The sequence below is a fragment of the Protopterus annectens genome, chromosome 10.part0, assembly GCF_019279795.1.
Source record: "Protopterus annectens isolate FY-2018-M chromosome 10.part0, PAN1.0, whole genome shotgun sequence".
In the NCBI taxonomy this organism is placed as follows: domain Eukaryota; kingdom Metazoa; phylum Chordata; order Ceratodontiformes; family Protopteridae; genus Protopterus; species Protopterus annectens.
In genome coordinates, this window is record NC_056744.1 from 1,238,661,276 (window position 1) to 1,238,685,094 (window position 23,819).

A 23,819-nucleotide genomic window follows, 5' to 3' on the forward strand; every position below is an offset into this window, starting at 1 on the left:
TGGTAATTACCGCCCCATACGCTTAACAAGTCTAGTCTGCAAAGCTATGGAGAGGATCATAATGGAGCTCATAAACAAAGATATAGGGGACTTGCAGACATTGGACCCGACCCAGTTTGGCTTTGTCAAGGGAAGATCATGCCTTTTGAACTTGGTCGACTTCTTCGAAACAGTCACCAAGGCCATTGATGAGGGAAAGGAAGTCCATACAGCCTACCTTGACCTTGCAAGGCTTCGACACAATACCCCACTGGTATTGTAGAAAAACTTACCAGCTTAAATGTAAACCCATATGTCACAAGATGGGTTGCAAACTGGCTTAAGGACAGAACCCACAGGATTAGAGTTGCTGGCGCTATGTCAGACTCCAAGCCGGTCACAAGTGGTGTCCCACAGGGCTTGGTCCTTGGCCCCCTATTGTTCGGCATCTACTTCTCAGAAGTACAGGCCAACATGGGAGGACTTTGGCTGACAAAGTTTGCAGATGACTGCAAACTGGGCGCCATAGTGGAAAGTGCATCGGACACGGATATCCTTCAGAAGGGACTCACGGAAACAGATAGCTGGTGCCAGAGCCATGGCCTGAAGTTAAACGCCAAAAAATGTGTAGTCATACCCTTCGGGAAAAACAAGGTAACCCCAAGCTACCATATAGGTGGCAATCCACTAAGCACAGAAGAGGTTATCAGGGACCTGGGGACTCAGGTTGACAGTGGCCTTTCTTTTGACACTCGCGTTGCTAAAGTGGTTAGAAAGACCTTCTACATTGCCCACCTGATCATGAAGGGATTCACATCCAGATCTAGTGAGGTCATTGTTCCCCTGTACTCTTCACTTATCAGACCAATGATGGAGTACAGTGCCCCATTCGGGATGTATCTCACCCGACATCTGCAGCAATTGGAGGGACCCCAAAAGTTCCTCACCAAAAGGATAAAGGGACTCCAAAATCTGTCATATGCTGCCAGATTGAAGAAACTCCAGCTCTATTCAGTCGCATACCGTCTGCTCAAAGGTGACGTGCCTGACATACAAGGCCGTTTCCATCCCGGAATTAATGGACATGGTCCACCTCAAAAAATCCAAATCCACCAAAACCACTAGAGCAAGCAACTTAAACCTTAGCACGGATATAAATAGGACGTGCTGGAGGGATAGATTTATCACTCAGAGACTCCCTATGCTGTGGAATAAAATCCCGGTCCATGTGAGGCAGAGCACCTCGCTGGCTTTGTTCAAGAGAAATCTTGACCTGTGGATGGGAGATCGTAGGTTTACCCCGGGAATCATCTCTGTGTCACTGCTGGACAGAGGCACAACAAACTAATGGGCACAGTATTTTTTCATATAAGGGGTGGCGTAAGCCACAAAAATTTGGGCTAGGCTTATAAATGCCTTAGGGCAGATAGCCTAGTATAAACCTATGAACCTATGAACCTATGAAATGAAAACTGAGCAATGCTTAGCAGTGCATAGCTCTGCTTACCAGGCTTGAGCATTGCTAGGAAGTATAATTGTAAACAGCATTCAGCCCAGCTATGTGGATTTACACACTGCTTGGTCTGGTGGATTGGCCTTGGTTATGCCATACATTATTATGCTGATGTCGTGGATAGACAGTGGGATGAGACATTGCCATTGCTCATCCGTGCAATGTCTGTGCTTGAGCAGGAGGTGGGAGTAGGGTGTCAGCCATGTGGACATAGGTCAGCAACAAGATCAGCTGAGAGCCTGCGTGGCCATGCACATTCACACTGCCATAGTGGCAGTACAACCAGCAGTACCGAAGGGAGGGTGCTGTCCACACAGTGAACTGTACATCCTGCCATGTATGGTCCATGGCTGTCCAACATACCATGTGTAGGGCCACCACATGGCTTGATGGTGTGCATACAAACATTCACACATCTCTATCACAGGCAGGTCACCACCAGACACACAGCTCCTCTGCACAGCCCAGTTGAACACCACCCCTCCAGATACACACACACACACACACACACACACACACACACACACACACACACACACACACACAGACACACACAATGTCAACCATATGGCCCAGCCTAGGCCTCATGCAGACCCAAACTACAATCTGTGCATGTGATGATACCTCTGCCACATACCTGTTATCCATACCATCGATGCAGGGACATGCTAATATGGGTCTTATGCACAGGGTGAATATAGTACAGTGTAGTAATGTAATACTATGTCAGGTGGTGCCTGCTGGCAATTGTTATGGGTACACACTGAAGTGTATATACCTTGTTAGCCATGATGCATTATTGCGGTCAGTACTGTTGATGGACTGTAGTCTCACATACTGTATTCTGTTTGTGTTCCAGATGCCCGTGTGTCTGCAGGCTGTGGACCTGCTGACATTACCAGTGATGAGTATGTCAGAGTGGAAACACAGTAATCTTTTAATAGCCAAGGTACAGCTGTATATGTACGTGTTTACCAGGTGTGTATGCATGCAACAGTGTGTGAGGGACACTGGGGGCAGACAGTGTGACCTTTCATACATATCCCTTGACACAGCCAGCTAGCCTTCATACATGTCACCTGGGTATTCTGTAGTACCACAGGCTCATACATACAGAGGAGGTTACTTGAGTACCGGCACTAGGTCCCTCACAAGCCTAGCCATCACTTTACCCCAACAGATTCACCTATATTGTGGGCACCAGGTAGTCACAGGACCTTCACATGTCTACATATTGCACACACATAGGCAACACACAATGTGTGTGTGGCATTATCAAATGTGGAGTGTGGGACACAACATATAGTAATGTGACAGTTGGCAGGACATAGCTAGTGTAACACACGGGACTTCCTCTGGTTTGCTGCTATGACACCTTCAATGTGTGACAGTACCTTAGCTTACAGTATTTCTCATAACATTAATCTTGCCCTACACTCTTGGGACCTCTTTTCACTGTTTCAGTTGTGGTCACAGGTTACACCTTGCCAAACATGGGCTGCAACCTGCAGCGTGGTACAGACATACCTCTCAGCTGTACAGATCTCCACAGACTGTCCAGATTCATGACTCATATTTTGGTCCATTTGCCTATAAACCTGTGTTTTTCTGTCAGATCATTGCCAGATCATTGCAATCAGAAAATAATGACAGACACTACGAGTTGCAGACATCATACCTTGCAGGCTATATATGCTAATGCAAGGCCTGTTATTTTACCACCTTTATAAGCTTTTAAGATCAGTATTTGTAAAGTGTCCCTATTATGTGGCCTTTGTCACCCCATTATTTATGTCATTGTGAACATTTTCTGCTGTAAATGCGTGGGAGGTATGGATACAGATTGTGGTCTTAGACCTCTGCATATGACTGCAAGTTGTCCTGATGTCTAACACATAATTTCTTTCCATCTGACATAAATATGTGGCTTTCTGGATATCATTTTGGAAAACCATGAAAGACTGACATTGCAGATCAATGATGGATATTGTCATGTAACAACACATACCCTATGCAAAGTGCATTCACATGCATGACCTGTTCTGCTATTTCCCATGTGTTACACAGCAATATGTGAAGGGTGTGCTCAATGTTTGCTGTTTGCCCTAGCTTCCCATATGGCTTTAACCAGATGTTATTCTGTGAGTAGTTGAGACATATGCTGGTACATACTTACATACATGCAGACACACACACACACACACACACACACACACACACACACACACACACACATTTATGACCTGCACCTGCTGATAGCTGAACCTCTACCGGGCCAGTTTTACAAATTATACTGCTAGATACATAACAGAAACATCACAGAGGTAATGTAGTGTTCCAGTGTCTGACAGTACTATTCAAGTGGGTGACAACTGCAGGGGGTGCTAGGATTGCCAATGGTGGGTTCAGAGGCCCTTAACATGGTAGAGCTACCTGAAACACACACACACATTGCTGCATGGGGACATGCATTGAAACATACATGCACACAGAGTTAACACTTTTCATATTAGATGAACCACCTATATATGTATGTACAATACACAGTGATGTGACTATTGTATGCACCACGGTGCCTTTGTGTTACAAACCATGTAACTGTGCTTGTAAGGTGGATGATATCTGTATGGGCTGCAACTTGGTTGGCAATGGGGGAGTTAACAGGGTGGAAGAGGCACACAAAATGGTATAACCATTGCATACACACAGCAAAGACAGACACAGGGGATATGCATACAGAAACACATACACAGTTACCAATAGAGTAGTAACCCTACGTATCCACTTGTATGTACTATATTGCTACATACACATTACATGCACCACAGTGATTATATTCTGGGGGCATAACTTACTACCTCTAACAACAAGAAATCTTGGGAATATCATGGATGGTGGGATACAACAGCCAAAATAGCAACTGGTCTCATACATTGCCCTTACATACCTGGACAAGTGATAGAGTAACAGACTTTGTATTAGCATGATGTTTCAGATAGGTGTGATGTATGATGCTGACATGTATGTCGCTATGGTAACTGTGACATATTTGGCAAGGATTACTCATAAATGCACATTGTTAGGGGACACAGGCCACATATAGGTTGTAAACATCTGGATATTCCATACACATCTGTACAGATGACTGGTGTGGCCTGTATAGCTTAACATGGTGCATGTAAGGCAGATGCCATTAACTGCTCCTTTAAAGTAATGCCATGGAGGGGGGGGGAAGAGTCAACAGGCCTTAAAATGGTATAACCAACACACACAACAGCCACCGGAGATATGCTTCACACACACGGTATTACAGTTGCCAGTATTGAGAATAGAACCCCTACCTAATTATTTGTATTGTAGCATTACACAGTTGTTGCACATGCCACAGAGCATATAGTGCTGAGGAGTGCATACAGTTACTTCTAAGGTGAATGGCATCAGTGCCCCTTGTAAAGTAAGGCAATGGGGAATGTACTGGGTGGAATACACCTCAAAATGGTATAACCCACCCCCTAATTATATAGTTCTCACCCTAACACACATACACACACACACACACACACACACACACACACACACACACACACACACACACACAATGTGGATCTCTCACACATACAGTTTCCAGTACTGAGTTTAGAACCCCTACATATCTAGTTATTTGTACTAAAGTGTTACGCAGTTATTGCATGCACCATGGAGCTTATAGGGATGAGGGTTGTCCAAAGGTACTTCTAAGGTGAATAACATCAGCATCCCTTGTAAATTTGGGCAATGGGAAATACACACACACACACACACACACACACACACACAGCCAGCACTGAGATTAGAACCCCTAACTATCTAGTTATTTGTACTACAGTGTTATGCAGTTATTGCATGCACCATGAAGCTTATAGGGCTGAGGGATGTCCAAAGGTACTTCTAAGCATCAGCAGCCCTTGTAAAGTAGGGCAATGGAAAATATACTGGGTGGGAAAGGCCTCAAAATACTTTAGTCTGCAAGCATACACACTTATACACCCACAATAGCCAGAACTGAGCTTAGAAACCCTACCTATCTAGTTATTTGTACTACCGTGTTACACAGTTATTGCATGTGCCACAGAGCTTAAAGGGCTGTGGACTGTCCAAAGGTACTTCTAAAGTTAATAATAGCAGCCATTGTAAAGTAGGGTAATGGGAAATGTACTAGGTGGGAATGGCCTAAAAATCTTTAGCCTACAAACAAATACACACCCATTTGGCAGGACTGAGGTTATAACCCCTGCCTATCTAGTTATTTGTGCTATAGTGTTATACAGTTATCACATGCATCATAGAGCTTATAGGGCTGATAAGTGTGCAAAGGTACTTCTAAGGTGAATGACATCAACGGCCCTTGTAAAGTAGGGAAATGGGCAGTGTACTGTGTGGGAATGACCTAAAAGTCTTTAGCCTACAAACTCACACATACACACTTACATTTAGCAGGACTAAGGTTAGAACCCCTACCTATCTTATTATCTGTACTATAGTGTTACACAGTTATCACACATGCCACAGAGCTTATTGGGCTGACATGTACCCAAAGGTACTTCTAAGGGGAATGACATCAGCAGATCTTGTACATTCGGGCCTTTGTATGTGTACTGAGGGTGTAAGGCCTCATAATACTTTAACCTACAAACACGCACACAAAGGCGGGTGATGTGATATTACAACCCCCTACCTCAGTACTATTACACAATGGGGTTCACCTTCAAACTGTCACATGTGACTGGTTACAACTGGAATGCAACTGTCCTCAGCAGGACATCTGTCTATACCTTTCAGGGTATCCCTGTCTATGACTTACTCACTGTGTGTGTCTCCGTGTGTGTCTCTCTCTCTCTCTCTCTATCACTGTCTGTTTCTCTCTTCTCCATGTCTATGTGTGTATGCTTGAAATATTGTTCTATGTTGCCCATATATATGTCTGTGTATCACACACAACAGATGCAGATACATCACATATGGGCCACCTACAGCTAGGTGAGGGTACTCCTGTCTGATGGGTGTGGGTAGAGACAGTTAAGGTGTACATAGCTGTCTGTATACAAAGACATCTATACACAATACAGTTCTATACTGTGATGTGGGTTTAGAAATGGGCTGTAATTCTCTAAGTGTACGAGCATGCCCAGTATGACCTTCTATAGTCAGATTGGGATGCCATTCTAGGGATAGTTGTATTCCAGTCCGGTGTTCTGTGTGTTACAGCCATACCTGTCAAACTGTTAGTGCAAGAAATATGGAGGTAGCCTGCCAAACTGGGGGGGGGGGGACGACACTGGCCAGAACATAGGGCGATACTGTAAATATTGCTCTTGCTAATGTAGAAAGATGCTAGAGTAACAGGGTTTGTTTTAGCAGACATCTTCTGACATATATGTTGTCTGACACTGGAATCTATTGTGTCATTACTTACTGACATATATCCTCAGATCATCACAGTGATTTACTTGGAAAATACAAGATGTATGATGCACAGACTGAAATTGTGAGCAAAACTATAGACATTCTTGCCCAATCCAGCCAGTTTAGAGGTGTGGCTACAGATGATTGGCTGATGAAGCTGTGTAAACAGTCCAGCACCTCTGTGATGTACTGGCTGGGGAAATCTTGCTTGTGTGGCATTCTTAACTGATAAACCATATCCTGGTGTGGGTACAGAGTGCATTCTACTGAGCAGAGATGTCCATTATATGTGTGGTATATTCCACACAGCACTGTGATTTCCATCTATGTCAGTGGCAGAACAGTACAGAGTAATGTGGTGAACCACAGACTGACATTTGCTTATATATTGATGGGTTGATATAAGGTTACTAGGCTATTGGGCCTGAAGTCCTTATAGCTCTCGCAGATGACAGTGTAGCCCATGTTAAGACATGTCAGCATCCAGAGCCCCTGTCCAGCAGGGACACAGGTGGAGTCACAGGACTGTATTTTCTGGCCAGTGGTTCCCCTTCCCCTTATGAGTGTCTCTTTGTCCTTCTGTAGTCCGGTCAAAGGCGTTATACACAGTGACTGCTATGTATTTTTATTTCTGGTGGGAGAGGGGTAGACGCTATAACATCACACACAGGGTTATGGGCTTCACAACTCTGAGTGTGCATATTTAGCAGGTTGTCCTTCATTGCACCACTACATCTGTTGTGCTCCTCAGATGGTTTGTGTTGCTATGTTATTATGAGGCTACATGTTGGCTGTAGTGGTCAACCTGTCACAGACTGACATATGGACAGGCCCATATATGACAATCAGACACAGGCCCACACATGGGGACAAGGGTGTTAATAATGCTCTGCCAAACATAGACAGTTGGGGGGACTAGTTTGGTATCTGCTTGCTTTTTCTTATGGGTATGACATCTGCTTCTCCACTGTCTGTCATTGATGTTTTGGCATGCACCTTTCTTGTTTTGCAAATAGTTTGGCAGGCAAATGCAATGTTAGGACACACATAACAGATATACATGGCATACCTGTGGACTGTCTGTGACAGCCTGTCATTCCATGGGTATGGATGGTGGCCAGTGACTTGTCAGTGCTGACACAGTCAGGTAGCAGCCATTTATAACCTGGAAGTACACTAATTTTCAGGTGACTGCTGTCCTACTAGGCACCATACCTCTCAACCTCATAGAGCCAGAAATCTGGAGAAAGCCATAAATAACTGGGTGACTAAGGGCCAAAAATAGGGACAGGTGTTAAATATTTCCCTTACAAATGTAGATAGCTGCTACTATAACAAGTTTTGCATTAGCATGTATTTTTTTCTAAAGGCTATGAAGTCTGAAATTAAAATCTGTTCATTATTTTCTGACTTTAGTCTTTCATGATTTGCCAATGACTTGCCAGTAAACCACAACTTCATGACAAACAGCAAACTTCTTATTCAAAACTCTGGACATTCTGGAAAAATCTGTACAGTTGAGAGGTATGCTAGGCACACTGTAGGTTACTCTGAGCTGTGTAGTGTCCATATGAGTGACCCCCTGTCCCTGACTTGTCCATCTGCAGTAATGGATATTGACCTCTGGACAGTGTGTACAGGTCCCATTGTAGGTGTAGCTGACATGCAAAATAGTTGGCACAGAAAGTCTTGGAACATGGACCCTGTCAACCTCAGTACTGTATTTAGGCCACTAAGCCACTACAGCCAAGTGTAAGTGCTGCTCACTTCCTGACAGTATTAAACACATATATAGATTGCTCATCGACCGCTGCATATTGTGGACATGCAGCAAGTTATCAAGTTGATTGGGACAGCCCTGGAAATATGTGCTCTGTTGCCATTACCCTACAAACATACATGTTACAGCATTTCTACGGGGACACGGGTGTGTTGTGGGGGGGGGGGTCATACCTGTAAAGTGTACACATTTGCACAGGCTGTGCAGATGTTGGCTTTACTTTTTGACTACATTTAGCATAGTGTTGTGCCTGTCTTGGAGAATACTAACATATCACTAAAGACCGAAGGTTATGATGTAATGGCAGACATTTGGGTTTCAGACTTCCTACCCTTCAGAGACCATGCAATTGCAAGATCTGCTGTGATATAAATGTATAAGTCTATAAGTGGACTGTTTCATCATTGTCCCTATTTGAGGGCCTTTGCCAGACATATCTTACTGGATTTCTACGAATGACTTGCTGGGAGAGCATGAGGGGAGAGTATGGGACCCCAGCACTGACATCCATGCATGTGACCTATTACCCCCCCAGTTTATTTGTCCCCCACATACATTGCAATGACTTTTGTCAGTTAGGGGACTACTGCATACTCTGCAGAAGCCAGTATTGGGCAGACATTTCCTATTGTCCAGCATAGCTGTCAGCTGTCTGCTGCTATTCCGGTAGGCCACCACATTCCCTTGCATACATGCATCAATAACTGAGATATGCTACCAAAACATACTACTACATTCATCTATTGTTAAGAAGAGTGACTTACCTTGTGCCTGCAGCAGTTGTGAGGACAGTGCTCAAGGGCTGACTCTGTCAGATGCACTCAGTACACGGTGTATACATGGTAAGCAACAGGTAGTGTGATGTGTGTGGCATCCATTTACTGTATGTGCGAGTCAGAGATTGGTGTCAGACCTTGGGTCCCTAGGGTATCAGTGTATGTGCTATGTGTTGCCTATTTGCCAAGGCCAGGGCATACTGGGCACACCTATGTCTGCCTACAGGAGCAGGCTCAGGGGTTTCCTCCTTCGAGTCCCCCTGTGCATGTGGAGGCCTTGGCAATGGTGGGGGCTGTGTGCCCCTTCCCTGTGATGTTCCTGCCGCAGCTGTTTCAGCAGGATCATATTGTGCAGCATGGCACATACTATGAATATGTGCGCACATGTGGCTGGAGAGTACTGTAAGGCTCCACCAGATATGTCAAGGCAGCGGAACTGTGACTTGAGCATCAGAAAACACATGCTCTATAATGTTTGTAGTTTGTGTGTGTGCCTCATTATGGTGTTCTTCAGTGGGTATGTGTGCATTTCTGATGGGTGTCATCATCCACGGTTACAGTAAATAGCCAGCATCCCCCACGAGAAAGCCATATGGGATATCCCCCGGCAAATACCTGGTACAGCTGTGAGGCTTGCCAGATGTGGGAGTTGTGATAGCTGCCAGGGCTGCCAGCATACACATTCATGATAATGCCCTGGGCATTGCACACGACCTGGCAGTTGATGGCGTGATAGCCCTTCTGATTGACATACACTCTACCGTCTTCACCAGGTGGTGTTTTGATGTGGACGTGAGTGCAGTCTATGGTACCAGTACTTCTGGGTAGTCTGCTACATGGTGGAAGAGAGGCATATTGCTGGTCCTCTCCTCAGGGGTGCTGTGGAAATAAATGTGCTCACCAGCATGTGGCCAGATGGCATCCAGGAACTGGTGGAGTACCCTAGATGCAGATGCCTGTGAGACCCCCATGATGTCCCCAGTAGGCCTTTGGAAAGTACCTGTATCTAGTATTCTTAAGACTGTACACGTACCTTGATTTCAACTGGAATGGGTTCCCCTGTGTTGGATCTGGGTCTGATGTGAGGCCAGCAAAGCTTGGTGAGTTGCTCAAGTATGTCCCTGTCCACCCTGTAATGCTCTAGTATCTCCATGTCATCTAGCCCCTGGAAGGTTACCCTGGGTCTGAACACTCTTCTCCTCCTCGATCTGAGCCGGTTGTCAGCATTACCCTCATCACTGCCCTCAGTCTGTAGCACATACAGATGTAGCAAAGCAGCAGCAGCCCCTAACATTGTGTCAGTTAAAATTCCCAAGTGTGTACACCAATGGTGCAGAGTTTGTGGGAAAAACCAGACTGAAAGGTGTTTGCATACTTCATACTGGTGTGCTGCAGATGCTGCCTGTGTGATTGGCTGACTATGATACATTCCGCCTGCCATCTATATTATTGAGGGGTTTGAATGGGCCACTGTGTGTGGCAGAGTCTGTATTAGTGATTTGTAGCTCATTCTGTTATTCTATTTCCTTTTTTTTTCTATATTTCTACTGTGTTTAAGCCCTGTGGCACACTGCGCAAACTGCTTTAGCTAGTGTAAACATTGCTGAGTAGAAAAGGCCCTCCCCGGACATGAACAGGGTTGTAATTTCTTGAAGAAGCTAAGCACAGATAAGCAGCCTCAGACACACCTCCTTGCTTAGCTGTGCTTAGCTGAGAGCAAATAGGAGCCGCGGAGTTCCAATGTACTTACACCAAGCATGACACATCCCCTTCTCATGTCAACTGCTTCTTCTGCTTACACCACTGCATTATAGCTATTACATGGTTAGGTACCTGTGGGCACAGTCTCCCATTTTGCTATTCAATAAGTTTAGCTTATTTACATACCCCACTGCCTTAATCCCTAGTTACAGTACAACACTGTAGCCTATGTCCTTAGTAACCACTGTTACCTCTTATTATGAGTCTGCATCCTGCCCATTATAATGGCAAAACTCATATTTCACATTTAATTGACTTTTAAAACTTTTTTTTATTTTCTGCATGATCACATTTGCGAGCAGCTATACTCTGCTTAAATGTCCGAAATCAGACAAAAAAAATGTTTTGCAATTTTAAAACAGTTTTGTTCAATAAACATAATACATGCTTTACTTGGAGCTATCATGCCCCCATTTTAATTTTTGCAGAAATATACATAGTTAGTAACCAAATACATTTCTGCTGCTGACACGGCTCCAGCATGGGTGCCTGTCTGCTTGCTGGATCGCAAACTCACCTCATTTGCATGGTTTTCACCAGCAAATTAGGTTGTTGTGTCTTTCGGCTTTTCCCGGTTAGGGGTCGCCATAGCGGAACACCGGTCCGCTAATGATTGGCAGTAGAATTTTACGTGCCGAGTTGCCAGCCCTGATGCACAACCTTCAACGAAGGTACACCTATTCATGCATGTCTCCACACAGAAGATGCTTTAGCTGAGAATCGAACAGGACAACGTCTTACTGTGAGGCGGCAATGCTACCACAGCACTAGATTTGCATTATTCCATGGTGTCTGTGTTGGAATAGTGCTGGGAGGCTCATACACACCCCCAGCCTTGTTTACTGGATCACACAGTCTCCAAACTCCATGTTCAAGCTGTGCCACCATTCTTACATGGCGATTAGCACCATATAAGCTTTATTGAATCCTGGCCCATGAGATATTCTTTCCCCCAGGAGCAGTATTTAAAATCTGTCTCTATTTTTGGGGCTTTGTCCCCCCCCCCTCTTTTGTGAGGCTTTGTCCAGATTTCTCGCACTAAGAGGTTATGCTTTACTGTATAAATTATATAGAGCAGGTCACTGTGAAAGAGCATGCCTTATTCTTCTACAGACATAATATAATTAACGTAATAAAGCTTGTTGATTTATAATGGACCTGATTAGACTTGATGAGCTGAGTTTAATAAAATTGAAATCTTTGCCTTTAAAATTATTTTTTGTGGTATACTATATAATATATATTAGACACAGGATTATTTTCTTTTCCTGTTCCTGCAGGCATTGACCCTCCCAGAGAAATATCCATAGCCAATGTGACAGAAGATTCTGTAAGTGTCTCATGGAGCCCACCAATTGCCCAATTTGACCACTACAAGATGTCCTATCAGCCTGCTCATGGTAAGCACAATGTAAAATACTATTAAATTGCTGGAGTGAGGTAGTCAAGCTTTTCCAGTACAAAATACTCTGGATAAAACATTCTTTGACTTGTGTACTGCTCTTCTGCAAAATAATTGCTATAAATATCACATATAGGTAGAGTCTTCAGTGGAAAAATACGTATTTAATTTGGTTTCCATATATTTTATATTAAGCTTATGTTTATTGATTTAAATTCTTAGTCCCAAGTACTATACAATAGCAAATTCATGAATGCAAGTTGTTTGATTTTTGTGTCTTTAAAACATTGGGACAAAGTAGCAGAATTATAAAATGCAAAGTTACAGAATAAAAATAAATAAGCAGTGATAGTTGTTGAGCGTATGACTTTGGTTGCCTTTATTATCATGATTAGATGAGAGCCGTCATACAAATTGTCACAGTTACAGACTCTAAAGCATACTGTCTACAAAATGTTTGTCATTTGAATACATAATTATTCAACAAAGTGCAAGTACAAGTTGGATAATCTGTTTCATACATTGGCCACTAAATTGTAAGGAATTCCTGCGAGAAACATTGTGGTTTACTTTTCAAGTATAAGTTAAAAAGAAGTTAGTTGACAGGAAATTAACTCTTTGCTTGGTATTACAAACCCTTGAAGTTTCTGTATAATTTTCTTTTTCTGTCAGTAGGATCAAGGTGATGGTCACTGCTGATGTGACACTCTGACCTCATGTATAAAATGGGAAAAAAGGGGTTGAGACTGATACTGAAGAGAACCAAAATCTGATGTTCAAATGCTTAATAATATGACATTTGACAATTCTTACATTGGTCTTATTAATGGAACTTTAAATGAGCCACCTAATATTTCATGCAGCTGCCATGTCTAATGACTTCCACTAATATATCAACTGAAGTTCTCCTCATTGTTTGCCTACACTGTAAGTGGCTTTTTATCAGTCTTTTACGTACTGTCTTTACCACAAAATCAAATCTGATGGTGCCTTCAGTTGACAGGTTATTTCATTTATACCATTCCATATACAATTATTCCTTTTTTTTGTGGATCTTCCAGAAATTCTCTACAGCTAGAATCCGCAACATCCGAGAACCATCTGCAGGTTAGTTCCTATCTGTAAGACTCACAAGAGTTCTGGCCTAGAATTTCTCTCCATGTTACTGTATGGAATATACAACCAGCCATTAGCCTGTATCTTACCTTCACACTTTAAAAATACCATTAGTTGTTTTCATTTAATAGTGCACAAGGCATTAACCTCAGAGGTGTATGAAGAAAATAAACATTTCATTAAGCCAAAATAAGAAGTGCAAGATGTTTGAAATCTGTTCATCATCTCACTGCATGCTTCTGTGCCAGATGTATAGCAGAGCTCCAGAAAAATGCTGAATGAAATTAAACACTTCTTTTATTAAACAACATTTTTACTTTTCATCAGTATAATCCATAAAATCAAGTATGTTGGATTAACTTCTGACTGAATATTTTACCTAGATATTGCCAATACAGCTGTATTCGTCTGACAGAAGATTCCACTGTAATCTGTTTATGAATCTCATAAGGCTGCTGTTGTATTACATTCATAATGTAAGCATTTCTTTATTGTCATCATCATTTTATAAACTACTTGCTTTGATAAGAGTTGCAAAATCAGCACAATAATTCAGACTTCCCTGCCCCCAACAACAGATTCCTAGACAAATTGTGAGATATTTCTACATAAGCTGAGAGACATAATATTTCCAATATGTACTAGGCCTACCCCAGGGAGTCTCTCCAGAGAGCTGTAGCTGCTACCCTTCAATGGGAAACTCCCAGGCAGCATTCTCACCTATATCATTTTATACATAGAGATTTTCCATTATTTTCCCCATCAGAAATATGAAACCTTGAAAATGTAACTCTCACGCTAACAAAACAGGGGTATTTCTTAACATGGTGTCCCATGTTTTAAGCATTTAGCAGAAGACCTCATCCCCGCACCCTGCTACTTATATATACCAAGTTTACCTCCAAGATACTGCACTTTTGCAGTTAGTAACATATTTCACCTAAATACATTTAAATATTCACTCTTTTGGGACATGTAAAGTCCTAGCGTTTCAATGGGCATCCGATGAAATACTTTATAACTATAATTGTTTCCTTGGAGATGGTTTAGTCAGGAATATATTGCTACTATGTGTCACATATTAGTATGCTCATAGGTCAATGTTCCTTGTAGCAGATAATTTGCTAGTCAACCAGTATGTCAGAGTGACTAAGCAGTGCCTCAGAAATAAAAGCTTGTGATCAGGCCAGTGATCATAACAATCTTATTGCGTTCATAGGATCATAGGTAAGTACAAGGCAATCAATATGAAGATAATTACAAGACTAGGCAATAAACTATACTCAAATGTATCCTCAGGCCTCAACAAGGTTGGCACAAGATAGACTAGAGGAGAATTTGAGGCTACCCATTCAGTTATTTAGGCTTATCTCAAAGATGGCAAGAGTACTACTTTACTTGACATATAAAGGAAGTTTGTTTCAGAGGTGGGCAATTGATTGCAATATGAATTTATCATGCCAACATGTTTAATTTGTCAGCTGGTGAAAGTTTAGTTCCTTTAATTGTACATTTCGGTTACTATTTGTTCTAATAGCATGGTTATCTAGGAAGATGGATTTTAGGGAATGGATGAATAATTTGTGGTTGACCATATCAAAGGCCTTTGACAGGTCTAGAAATAGGGCTGAAGATAGCCTGTTGTTCCTATTTTGGAATATGGTATTTGTAAAAGAAAGGAGGGCGGAGGTGGTGCTGTGATATGGCCTAAAGCCATGTTGAGAGTTGGCAAGCAAACCGTTCTGAATGAGGTAGTCCATAAGCTGCTTATGAATGCACTTCATTAATTTGGCTAGTGGTGAGAGAATAGCAATGGGTCTGTAGTTGGACAGCTCTGTTGAACTTCCACCTTTGTGGAGTGGGATAACGTGGGATATTTTCCAGACTGAGGGGATAGTTTCATCAGTTACTGCTCTATTGATTAGGATAAAGATGGGGAATGCTATGGCGTCAGAAGCTTTTTGTAGGTACTCTGCAGGAAGGAGGTCAGCAGAAAGGGTGGTTGGTTTTAGTTTTTTGATAAAGGATCGGATAAAAGTAGTAGAGACAGGTTGGAAGTTAAAAGGGGGATGAGAAGTAGTTGTGTTAGTGGTAGAGTTAGAGTGGATGGAGTAAGTTGTTTAGCTAAGGAATGAATAGTTTCAGTGAAAAAAGTATTAAAGGCAGTGGCAACAGTTTCTGGGGATTTATGGGTTTAGTTTGATGGGGTTGGGGTACCAGATTGTCCTGGATGGAGAAGTCAGTTAATACCTGCCCAAACCTTTTGGGGATTGTTTTGGTGTTTAAATTGGAGGTTCTGGTAGTAGTTTTTTTTTGTTTAGCAAAATGAGTTTTTTGGTATCATTTCTAAGTTAACGATATCTCACCAAACCGGACCACAAGATTTATACAACAATTAAGTAAGACGTAAGTTTATAATGGGGCTATAAGTTATTTGCCTTCCTACATTGCGTTTATATCACGTTATCAAAAGATGAAAATAGTGAACGCTATTTCATCGGCTCCAAAACATCTAAACATGAAGATATCAAACTTTCAGAACAGCAAATTTTTTCCCATGGAAAAAATTTGCTGCCCCGAAACACATACACAAAACACAAGCACATCAAACAAACAGCAATCACACACATACACTTAAATTCCTACATCTAATGCTACACTAAACTAAACATACACTACTATCTACCCACTTACCTTAACCCAAACCCTAAGATCTGTCACTATCGCACACTCACCTAACCCGCGCCCTAACCCTAACTCACTTAAACCACCCCTAACCTTAAAGTCTGTCACTATCGCACACACGCCTAACCTGCGCCCTAACCCTAACTCACTTAACCCACCCCTAACCCTAATGTACAAGCAATCGCACACTTACCTAAACCCAACCCGTAACTTTCCACCACAGCGCTAAGAATAGCGAAGCCACAGAAACGGCCAACCGAATTCTTTCCCGAGGAAAGAATTCGCTGTTCTGCAGCTTCACTATTCCTAGCATTTGCTGAATAGTGTTCGATATCAGAACATTCAAAGTTTTAATACTTCGATGCTCTGATATAGACCCCCTACATTTTAAAGATGGCTCACAGAGGAGTGGGTATTGATATAGCCTGCTATGAGGGGGGGTAGCAATTATCAGTGTGAGAATGGGGGGTTAGAACTGGCTGCAGAGCAACCCCAGCAGGAGGGAGTCCAAAAAGAAAAGAAAAAAAAAAAAAAACCATCAGGAGCCAGGAATGTAAGTAAGGCAATACACTATTTTAGAGCTTTTCAGCTTACAGAAACCAAATGTTGCTAGCAAGCTCTTTAAAGATGAGTAGAGCTAAGGGAATTGGACTGAACTAAAGGATTGTTTTGGAATAGTTTTAACCTTAGACTCTGAAGTTCACCTGTTTGCATACAGAGGGAATAAGGAACTTGTACAATTAGTAGAGTATGTTCCTACCTAGTGGCCGACTTCATTAAAGCTCTCCAAGTTGGAAGCTGAATGGAGTTCAATGCAGCTGTGCTCACCTCACAATTATAGTCACAAAGTAAGAGAAAATTGTTAAAAACAATTCAATGACATTCACCTAATAATTAATTCTACTGGAAGGCTTGTGTATAAAAGTTGAGATTTCCCAGGAATGGTTTGAGCTTTTGCTAAAAAGTTGCTTCAGAACTGAAGGTGGGGGTGGGGTGCATGATCTTGAGGCTTGTGGATGGCCCGAGCAAACTGCAAAGACAAAAAATAGACAAGAGTGTGAGCAGAAAGTGAAGAGTACAGTTCTAGGAGAAATGGAGACAACTGGGAGAGTAGAGGATATTAGTCAGAGAGTGATGGGAGGATTATCAGAAGACAGGGAGTGGGTACAAGAAATGGTACAGTAAGTAGGTACACAGATAAATGCCTGGGGAAGAGTAAAGAATCACGGGGAAGATTAAAGAATCACAAAGAATAGGAAACAGTGTCTAGCCAAATTTAACAATGTACTAAGTCTAATAGGTTAAAGTAGCACCATAGTTAGGTAAGACACTGAGTGGAATGTGTAAGAAACGCTGTGTTTCTGCTTTTCAAATACCAAATAAACAAACAACTGTATATTTCTGCTTACAAGTAAAAAGTATGTTTCTGCTTACAAACGCAGTTAAAACTGTAGTTAGATGGGATGCAGGTAAGAGTTTGCAACAAACACTGTTACTGCTTTTCAGATACCAAGTAAACAAACTGTATGTTTCTCCTTACTAACAGCAGGTATGTTTCTGCTAACTAATACAATGGAAACTGTAGTTAGGTAACAAACACTGTTTCTGCTTTTCAAATACCAGATACCAAATAAACAAACTGTATGTTTCTCCTTACTGATAGCAGGTATGTTTCTGCTAATCAATACCAATTAGAACTGTAGTTAGGTAAAATTGGCTAGAATTTGTAACAAATGCTGTGTTTCTGCTGTTTGTGTACAAAACATACAACAACTGTATGTTTCTACTTACTAATACTAAATGCAGACTACACTGAAGCAGATATCAATAAAGGAATTGTCTATGAAGCCACTTTAGCTTCTTAGATATGTAAGTACGCATATACACACTGGAGTAATCACCAAGCTCTACATACACAATGAGCAGTAAAGAAAAAAAAAGCATCACAGTTTTGTCAGACTATACACTCTAAATAGCAATAATAAATGTAGCACTAATATAGACCAGCATAAAAATCCCTGTAAATTATGACAGCAAACAGACAGCACTAAAAAGGCATATGCATATAAAAAGAAAAAAAAGACTTAACAGTGAGCACAGACAGCAGACTAAGGGAAGCTCCTGTAGGTTGGGACTGCACTACATTTCAAAGATGGCTCCCAGGGGAGTGTGCATTGATATAGCCTCCTATAAGAATGGTTCGGCGGAGGGGGTAGCAATTATCAGTGTGAGATTGGGTGGTTAAAACTGCTTGCTGAGCAACCCCAGCAGGAGGGAGTACAAAAAGAAAAGAAAAAAAACAACCAGGAGCCAGGAAATGTAAGTAAGACAATACACTATGTTAGACCTTTTCAGAATTTTCAAAATCCTAAATCTGCATTGCTTATTTTTTTTTTTTTACTTTCTTTTTACTTAAACATAGTTCACACATCTCATAAAATAATTATATGTATTTAAGTAATTGTATAGACGGTTTACTATCACATATTTGATCATCTTTTAGACGAACGGAATACGTGCGAAACCCATTTAGCAGAACCGGTAGGGAGATCACTACAATGTCAAAGCTGACAAGAGCAAATGGTTGTTGTCAGCTCCAACATTGTGGTGCAGATTGCACTATAGTGGGGATGGGGAAATGTACCTTTACCCTCACTGTAGTGCGATCTCGTAATTTGTATATATAAGTATGGGGGTGCAGGGGGGCTTGCCCCAATGCAAACAGTGTTGTTAGGTTTGGGCAGATGTGAGCATTTCAGCAAAGTCAACATTCGACATTGATGAACTGCTCTGTTCTCTATTTTGGTTGGTCGGTGTTCCAATTTCCGACTATTTATGTCGGTAATTGTCACTTTGGTCTAAATGACGATCGGCCATGTGATAGTAAACCATATAGACTTTATAGTGTTCCTGATAAAGTGCAATTTCATGGAAAAAAAACATGACTCCATTGCCTAGCTATATACATATGGCCTTATTCATGTTTTATTTAAAAAAGAAAGTTGAGGAGAGAGAGTGAGATATGAACTGGCTTTGTATTTTTGCTTTTATTATGATGTTTACCCCACAGTTTTTTTGCTTTTGTTTGCACACAGGGAGAGTGGACTTAATTGAGATTGACAAGCACATCACAGAGCACACACTGATCAAGCTGCAGCCTGCAACAGAGTATGAAATCAGTATGAGCACAATACGGGCCAATGAGGAAAGTGAGCGGATTTTCACACTGGTACAAACAGGTCAGTCATCTCAAGTAAATTTGCCTGGGACTCCCAGATCTCAGGATCAATATCCTTAGAAACATTTCTCACCTTGTAATTATAGATATTTGTCTTTTGTGATGCTGGCAGAAAACTTAGATGAAATGGTATTACATACCAATTAGACTTATGCTCTACCCAGCATACAGAATATGTTTCTGCTATGATTTCCCACTTGTTATATTCTAAGCTGAATCAAATCCTAAAGAATTTATTTTTGCTCAGGTACTGTATAGCAGAAATTGCCTACTGATTAGTCTATAAAAATAATTATACACATCATTTATTTTCATCATGGCTTGTATTATTCTTATCTGTAGACCAAAAGGTCAAAACCATCTCTGATCAACCAGACTACTCTTTGCCAGATGGGAAAAAACTGAGAGAAATTAAGTGCAATCAGTCCAAAGTTTTTTTTTTTTTTTTTTTTTTTAAGGATGAGGTTTACAGTTTTTACACATTTTAGTAATCAGCAAGATAGTGACCACATGGGTTTTATGCACATGCTATCCAAAGAAATTTGGAGTGCAGGAAAAAGTAGCAGATAGAAAAGACAGATCAGGGAAGGAATATGTACTGGTTGGCTAACCAAGAGGCTGAAAGAGCAGTTGCAATAGCAAAAAACAAGGCCTCAGATACCATCTTCTGGAAAGTAATTTAGCAGACAGCGCAAAGAATATATCAAGTTGCAAGACAAAGACAGAAAAATAAACAAGACAGTCAACAGAAACCATTCATATGGGATGCCAGCAACAACCTGCTCACTAGGCCACAGGACATCAGATGTAGGGAGTACTTCCAGCAGTTTCTAAATTAAGAAAACCACACAGAAGCTGTTCTGTGTACATACAGAGCCTGCAATGAAAGAAGAAGAAGAGCCCAGCCTAAAAGAAGTAAGTGCAGCAGTAAGGTAAATTAAATCAATGAATGCAGCAGGTTCAGATGAGTTCACAGCATATACGATCAAGTGAGTTGACTTCCAAGATGGCTGCACTTTTATCAAAGGACAAGTGAAATTGTAAGCTTGGGTAAATTCAGTTACTGGCTAGTAAGTACACTGACAGATGCTAGCAAAGAAGAAAATGGGAACCTGAAAGAATATCATCCAGAAAAGGTGAAGAGAAAACCCTGGCTGGAAAGTATCATGCAGCTATTCAGTAAAAAGCCATTCATGAATCAGTTTTGATTCAGTAGATGGCTATGAGTAATTTAGAGGAAAAATAAATCAAATGTACTCAGACAATTAAAATAATTGAAATACTGAAGAAAGATATGAACTGAAACAACAAAAGGCTGGAAAAATAGAAGAAACTTTAACAAGCTATTCAGATAAACTGATAAAACTGCAAAAATAAGAGGGTGAAATGATGAAGAAAAGGCTATTTGAATTTGAGGTTCTCAAAAAGAATTATTTAAAAAAATGGTAGAGTTAGAAGACAGAGCGAGCAGAGAATTCCTGAGGATTTTCTACTGTGCCAAAGAAGCTGAAAGGAACAGACTAAATTAATTTTAATGAAAGCACAAATATGTAACAGGGATGGTGCTCCACAACAGGATTTGTTAATTGAAAGGACACACTAAGTCCAAACCTGGCCATAGGAAAACAGCCAAGACCTATTTTAATAAAGATGCAATCATGCCAGCAGAAAGAGTTGATCCTGACAAAATTGTGGCAGAAGGGAAAAGCATTAAATACTGGAGACAGCAAGAGTGTTTGTGGAAAATGTTTACTCACTGTACAACAATCAGGAAAGAAGCAGATGGATGCCAAGAGGAGGTGTGAGATTCAAGCAGATTTATTCAGCTATCTTAAGAGCATTTTTTTTCCTGGAGGGTCAAACACATTTTTATGTATAACACATTAAGCGAGAAATAAAAAAAAGTTTGTCCACCAAAAAGTGAGCCAGGAAGCAGAAGGGGGCTCTACTCCTTATTCTTCTGACAAAAAAGCTCATACAGAGACTTTGCCAGTGAAATATTTTCCAGTGTTCCAAAATAAAATGCTTGAGAGACAGAAAAAAAAACCACAGGAATTAACTACAAGAAGCAGGCATACCTTGGACTTGATCTGGAAGAAAACCAGTAGCACTAAAATTAATAAATAAATGGGAAACTATAAAGCATTAGTCACATTTGTGAAATATGGCTTTGCAATTAAAAGTGGCTGAGAAATTACTGTATTTTTGCTGACGTTGTTAAATTTGTGGGTGGGCTGTAAAGCATATGCCCCACATTATGTCATTAATGTTTATAAGGACACTAAATCAGGAAGAAAAAACAGTAAATTAAACAAATTTCCTTATTAGTATTTGTGTAAAATATTTAATGATATAAACTTCGTGTTATATTCTACAACAGTTATGTAGAGTTTGAAGTCAGTGGTATTTTAAATGTGATAACAAAAGAACAGGCAGCAATTGATGCAAGTAGGAACACAGGCTGTAATGTGCACTTTAGCATGGGTAACCTTACTTGAGAGTGCAGCTGTTGATTTGGAGCAATTTTTCCTATATGGGGGGGGGGGGTCTATATTAAATTCTCGAAAGCCGACAATGTCAAATCTGACATTGTTGACACGAGAATAGCAAAACTGCAGAACATCGAAGAGGTAAAGGGAAATCTCTGTAAGGGGAGATTTCCATTTACTTCAATGTAGTGTGGTCTCAGAGTTGGTATATTTAGGTAGCGGGGGTGTAGGGGGTGCAGGGGGGCTTGCCCCCTGCCTACACCATTTAGTTTTTCTTTTTGTTGTTTTTATTTTTTTTTTCAGAACATTCGATGTTTTTACAGTTTGATCACTAAAGGTCGACCTTTAGTGATTCGAACTCTTAAATATTCAAAGTTCCAATATAGACCCGGGAGGGTCTCATCTTAATTTTTTTTGAAAATGTACATAGATGTGTGTGTTTGTTCTATGTTAATAGTGGAAGGGGGTGTTTGTAGGTTCATGGGTATATACTAGGCTAACGACAACCAGGGCTTTTAGAAGTCTAGCCATGCAATCCAACTCAGTTGTGTCCCAATGTACCATGGGTGTTTATTAAGAAAAGATATACTAGTTATGAAGTTTCTAGAGGTTGTGTATGTGTGTGGGGGAGGTTGGGCATTACTGTCTCTCACTATCTATTAGAGACATGGGGGTCAGACCCAGGGTAAATCTCTGATATCCCATCCATTCTTCATGGTTATGCTTAAATCGGATTAGGGATGTACAGTTATTCAGATGGCTGGGGAGCCTGTTCTAAAGCATAGCGATCATCCAAAACACATATCTGCCTTGCCAATATGTCTTATTTATATCACAAGTAAAATTTAAATCCTTGGATCTAGTGGTTCTGATGCTATTCATTTTGTGGAAGTGCAAAAGATCCATCAGACTGTATCTGAAGATTCCTTGCATGCCAGGCATAGGTCACCTCTCAGTAACCAGCAGGAGACAAAGCATAGAGATAGGGCTTTAAGGCAATCTGTATGGGGCAATATGTTAATATCCTGGATTCTCCTGGTAAGGAATCTTTGGGGGGTTTTCCATCTGTTGCATATTTCTGGTCAGGTACATATGTCAAGTCAGGGGGCATTATGCTCAGTGATGGGTCTGATTTCATTACTGGTTCATAGGTTCATAGCTGATTGATAGGCTAACAACCACAAGGGTCTTTATAAACATAGCCATGAATCCCAAATCTCTGGTAAGTTCTGATACCCTTGATAAGTGTAAGCATGGGCCTGGGTGATGAACCATTTACAGGTTATCTGTATCCATTAGAGACATAGGTGCCAAATCAGGGATGAATTTCCAGTTTCCCATCTAATTGTCTAAGTTGCACTTGAATTGGGTTAGGGAGGCAGATTGCTTCACAAGGATGGGGAGCCTGTTCCATAGAAGAGGTAGTCTCTGAGATACATACCTATATCTCCAATAGGTCCTATTTATATCACAGGCAAGGTGTAAGTCTTTAGAACAGGTAATTCTGGTGCTGTTTGTTTTGTAGATATGCAGGACATCCATTAGAGTGGAGCCTGACAATGCCCTGTATGCCAGGCATAGATCTCCCCTCAAAAGCCTGTAGGAGACAGAATACAGGGATAGGGCCTTGAGGTAGTC

The 23,819-nt window shown here is 41.2% G+C and overlaps 1 protein-coding gene across 3 annotated transcripts in view; it reads left to right on the forward strand.

The window, feature by feature from the left end:
• TNR (tenascin R) overlaps window positions 1–23,819 on the forward strand; it is a 5,843,683-nt gene that overhangs the window by 5,458,651 nt on the left and 361,213 nt on the right. For all 3 annotated transcript variants that reach the window (XM_044085960.1, XM_044085961.1, XM_044085962.1), the window contains 2 exons: window positions 12,532–12,651; window positions 19,550–19,693. In XM_044085960.1, the coding sequence (XP_043941895.1) occupies window positions 12,532–12,651; window positions 19,550–19,693 (264 nt within the window). The remainder of the gene's footprint in view (window positions 1–12,531; window positions 12,652–19,549; window positions 19,694–23,819) is intronic.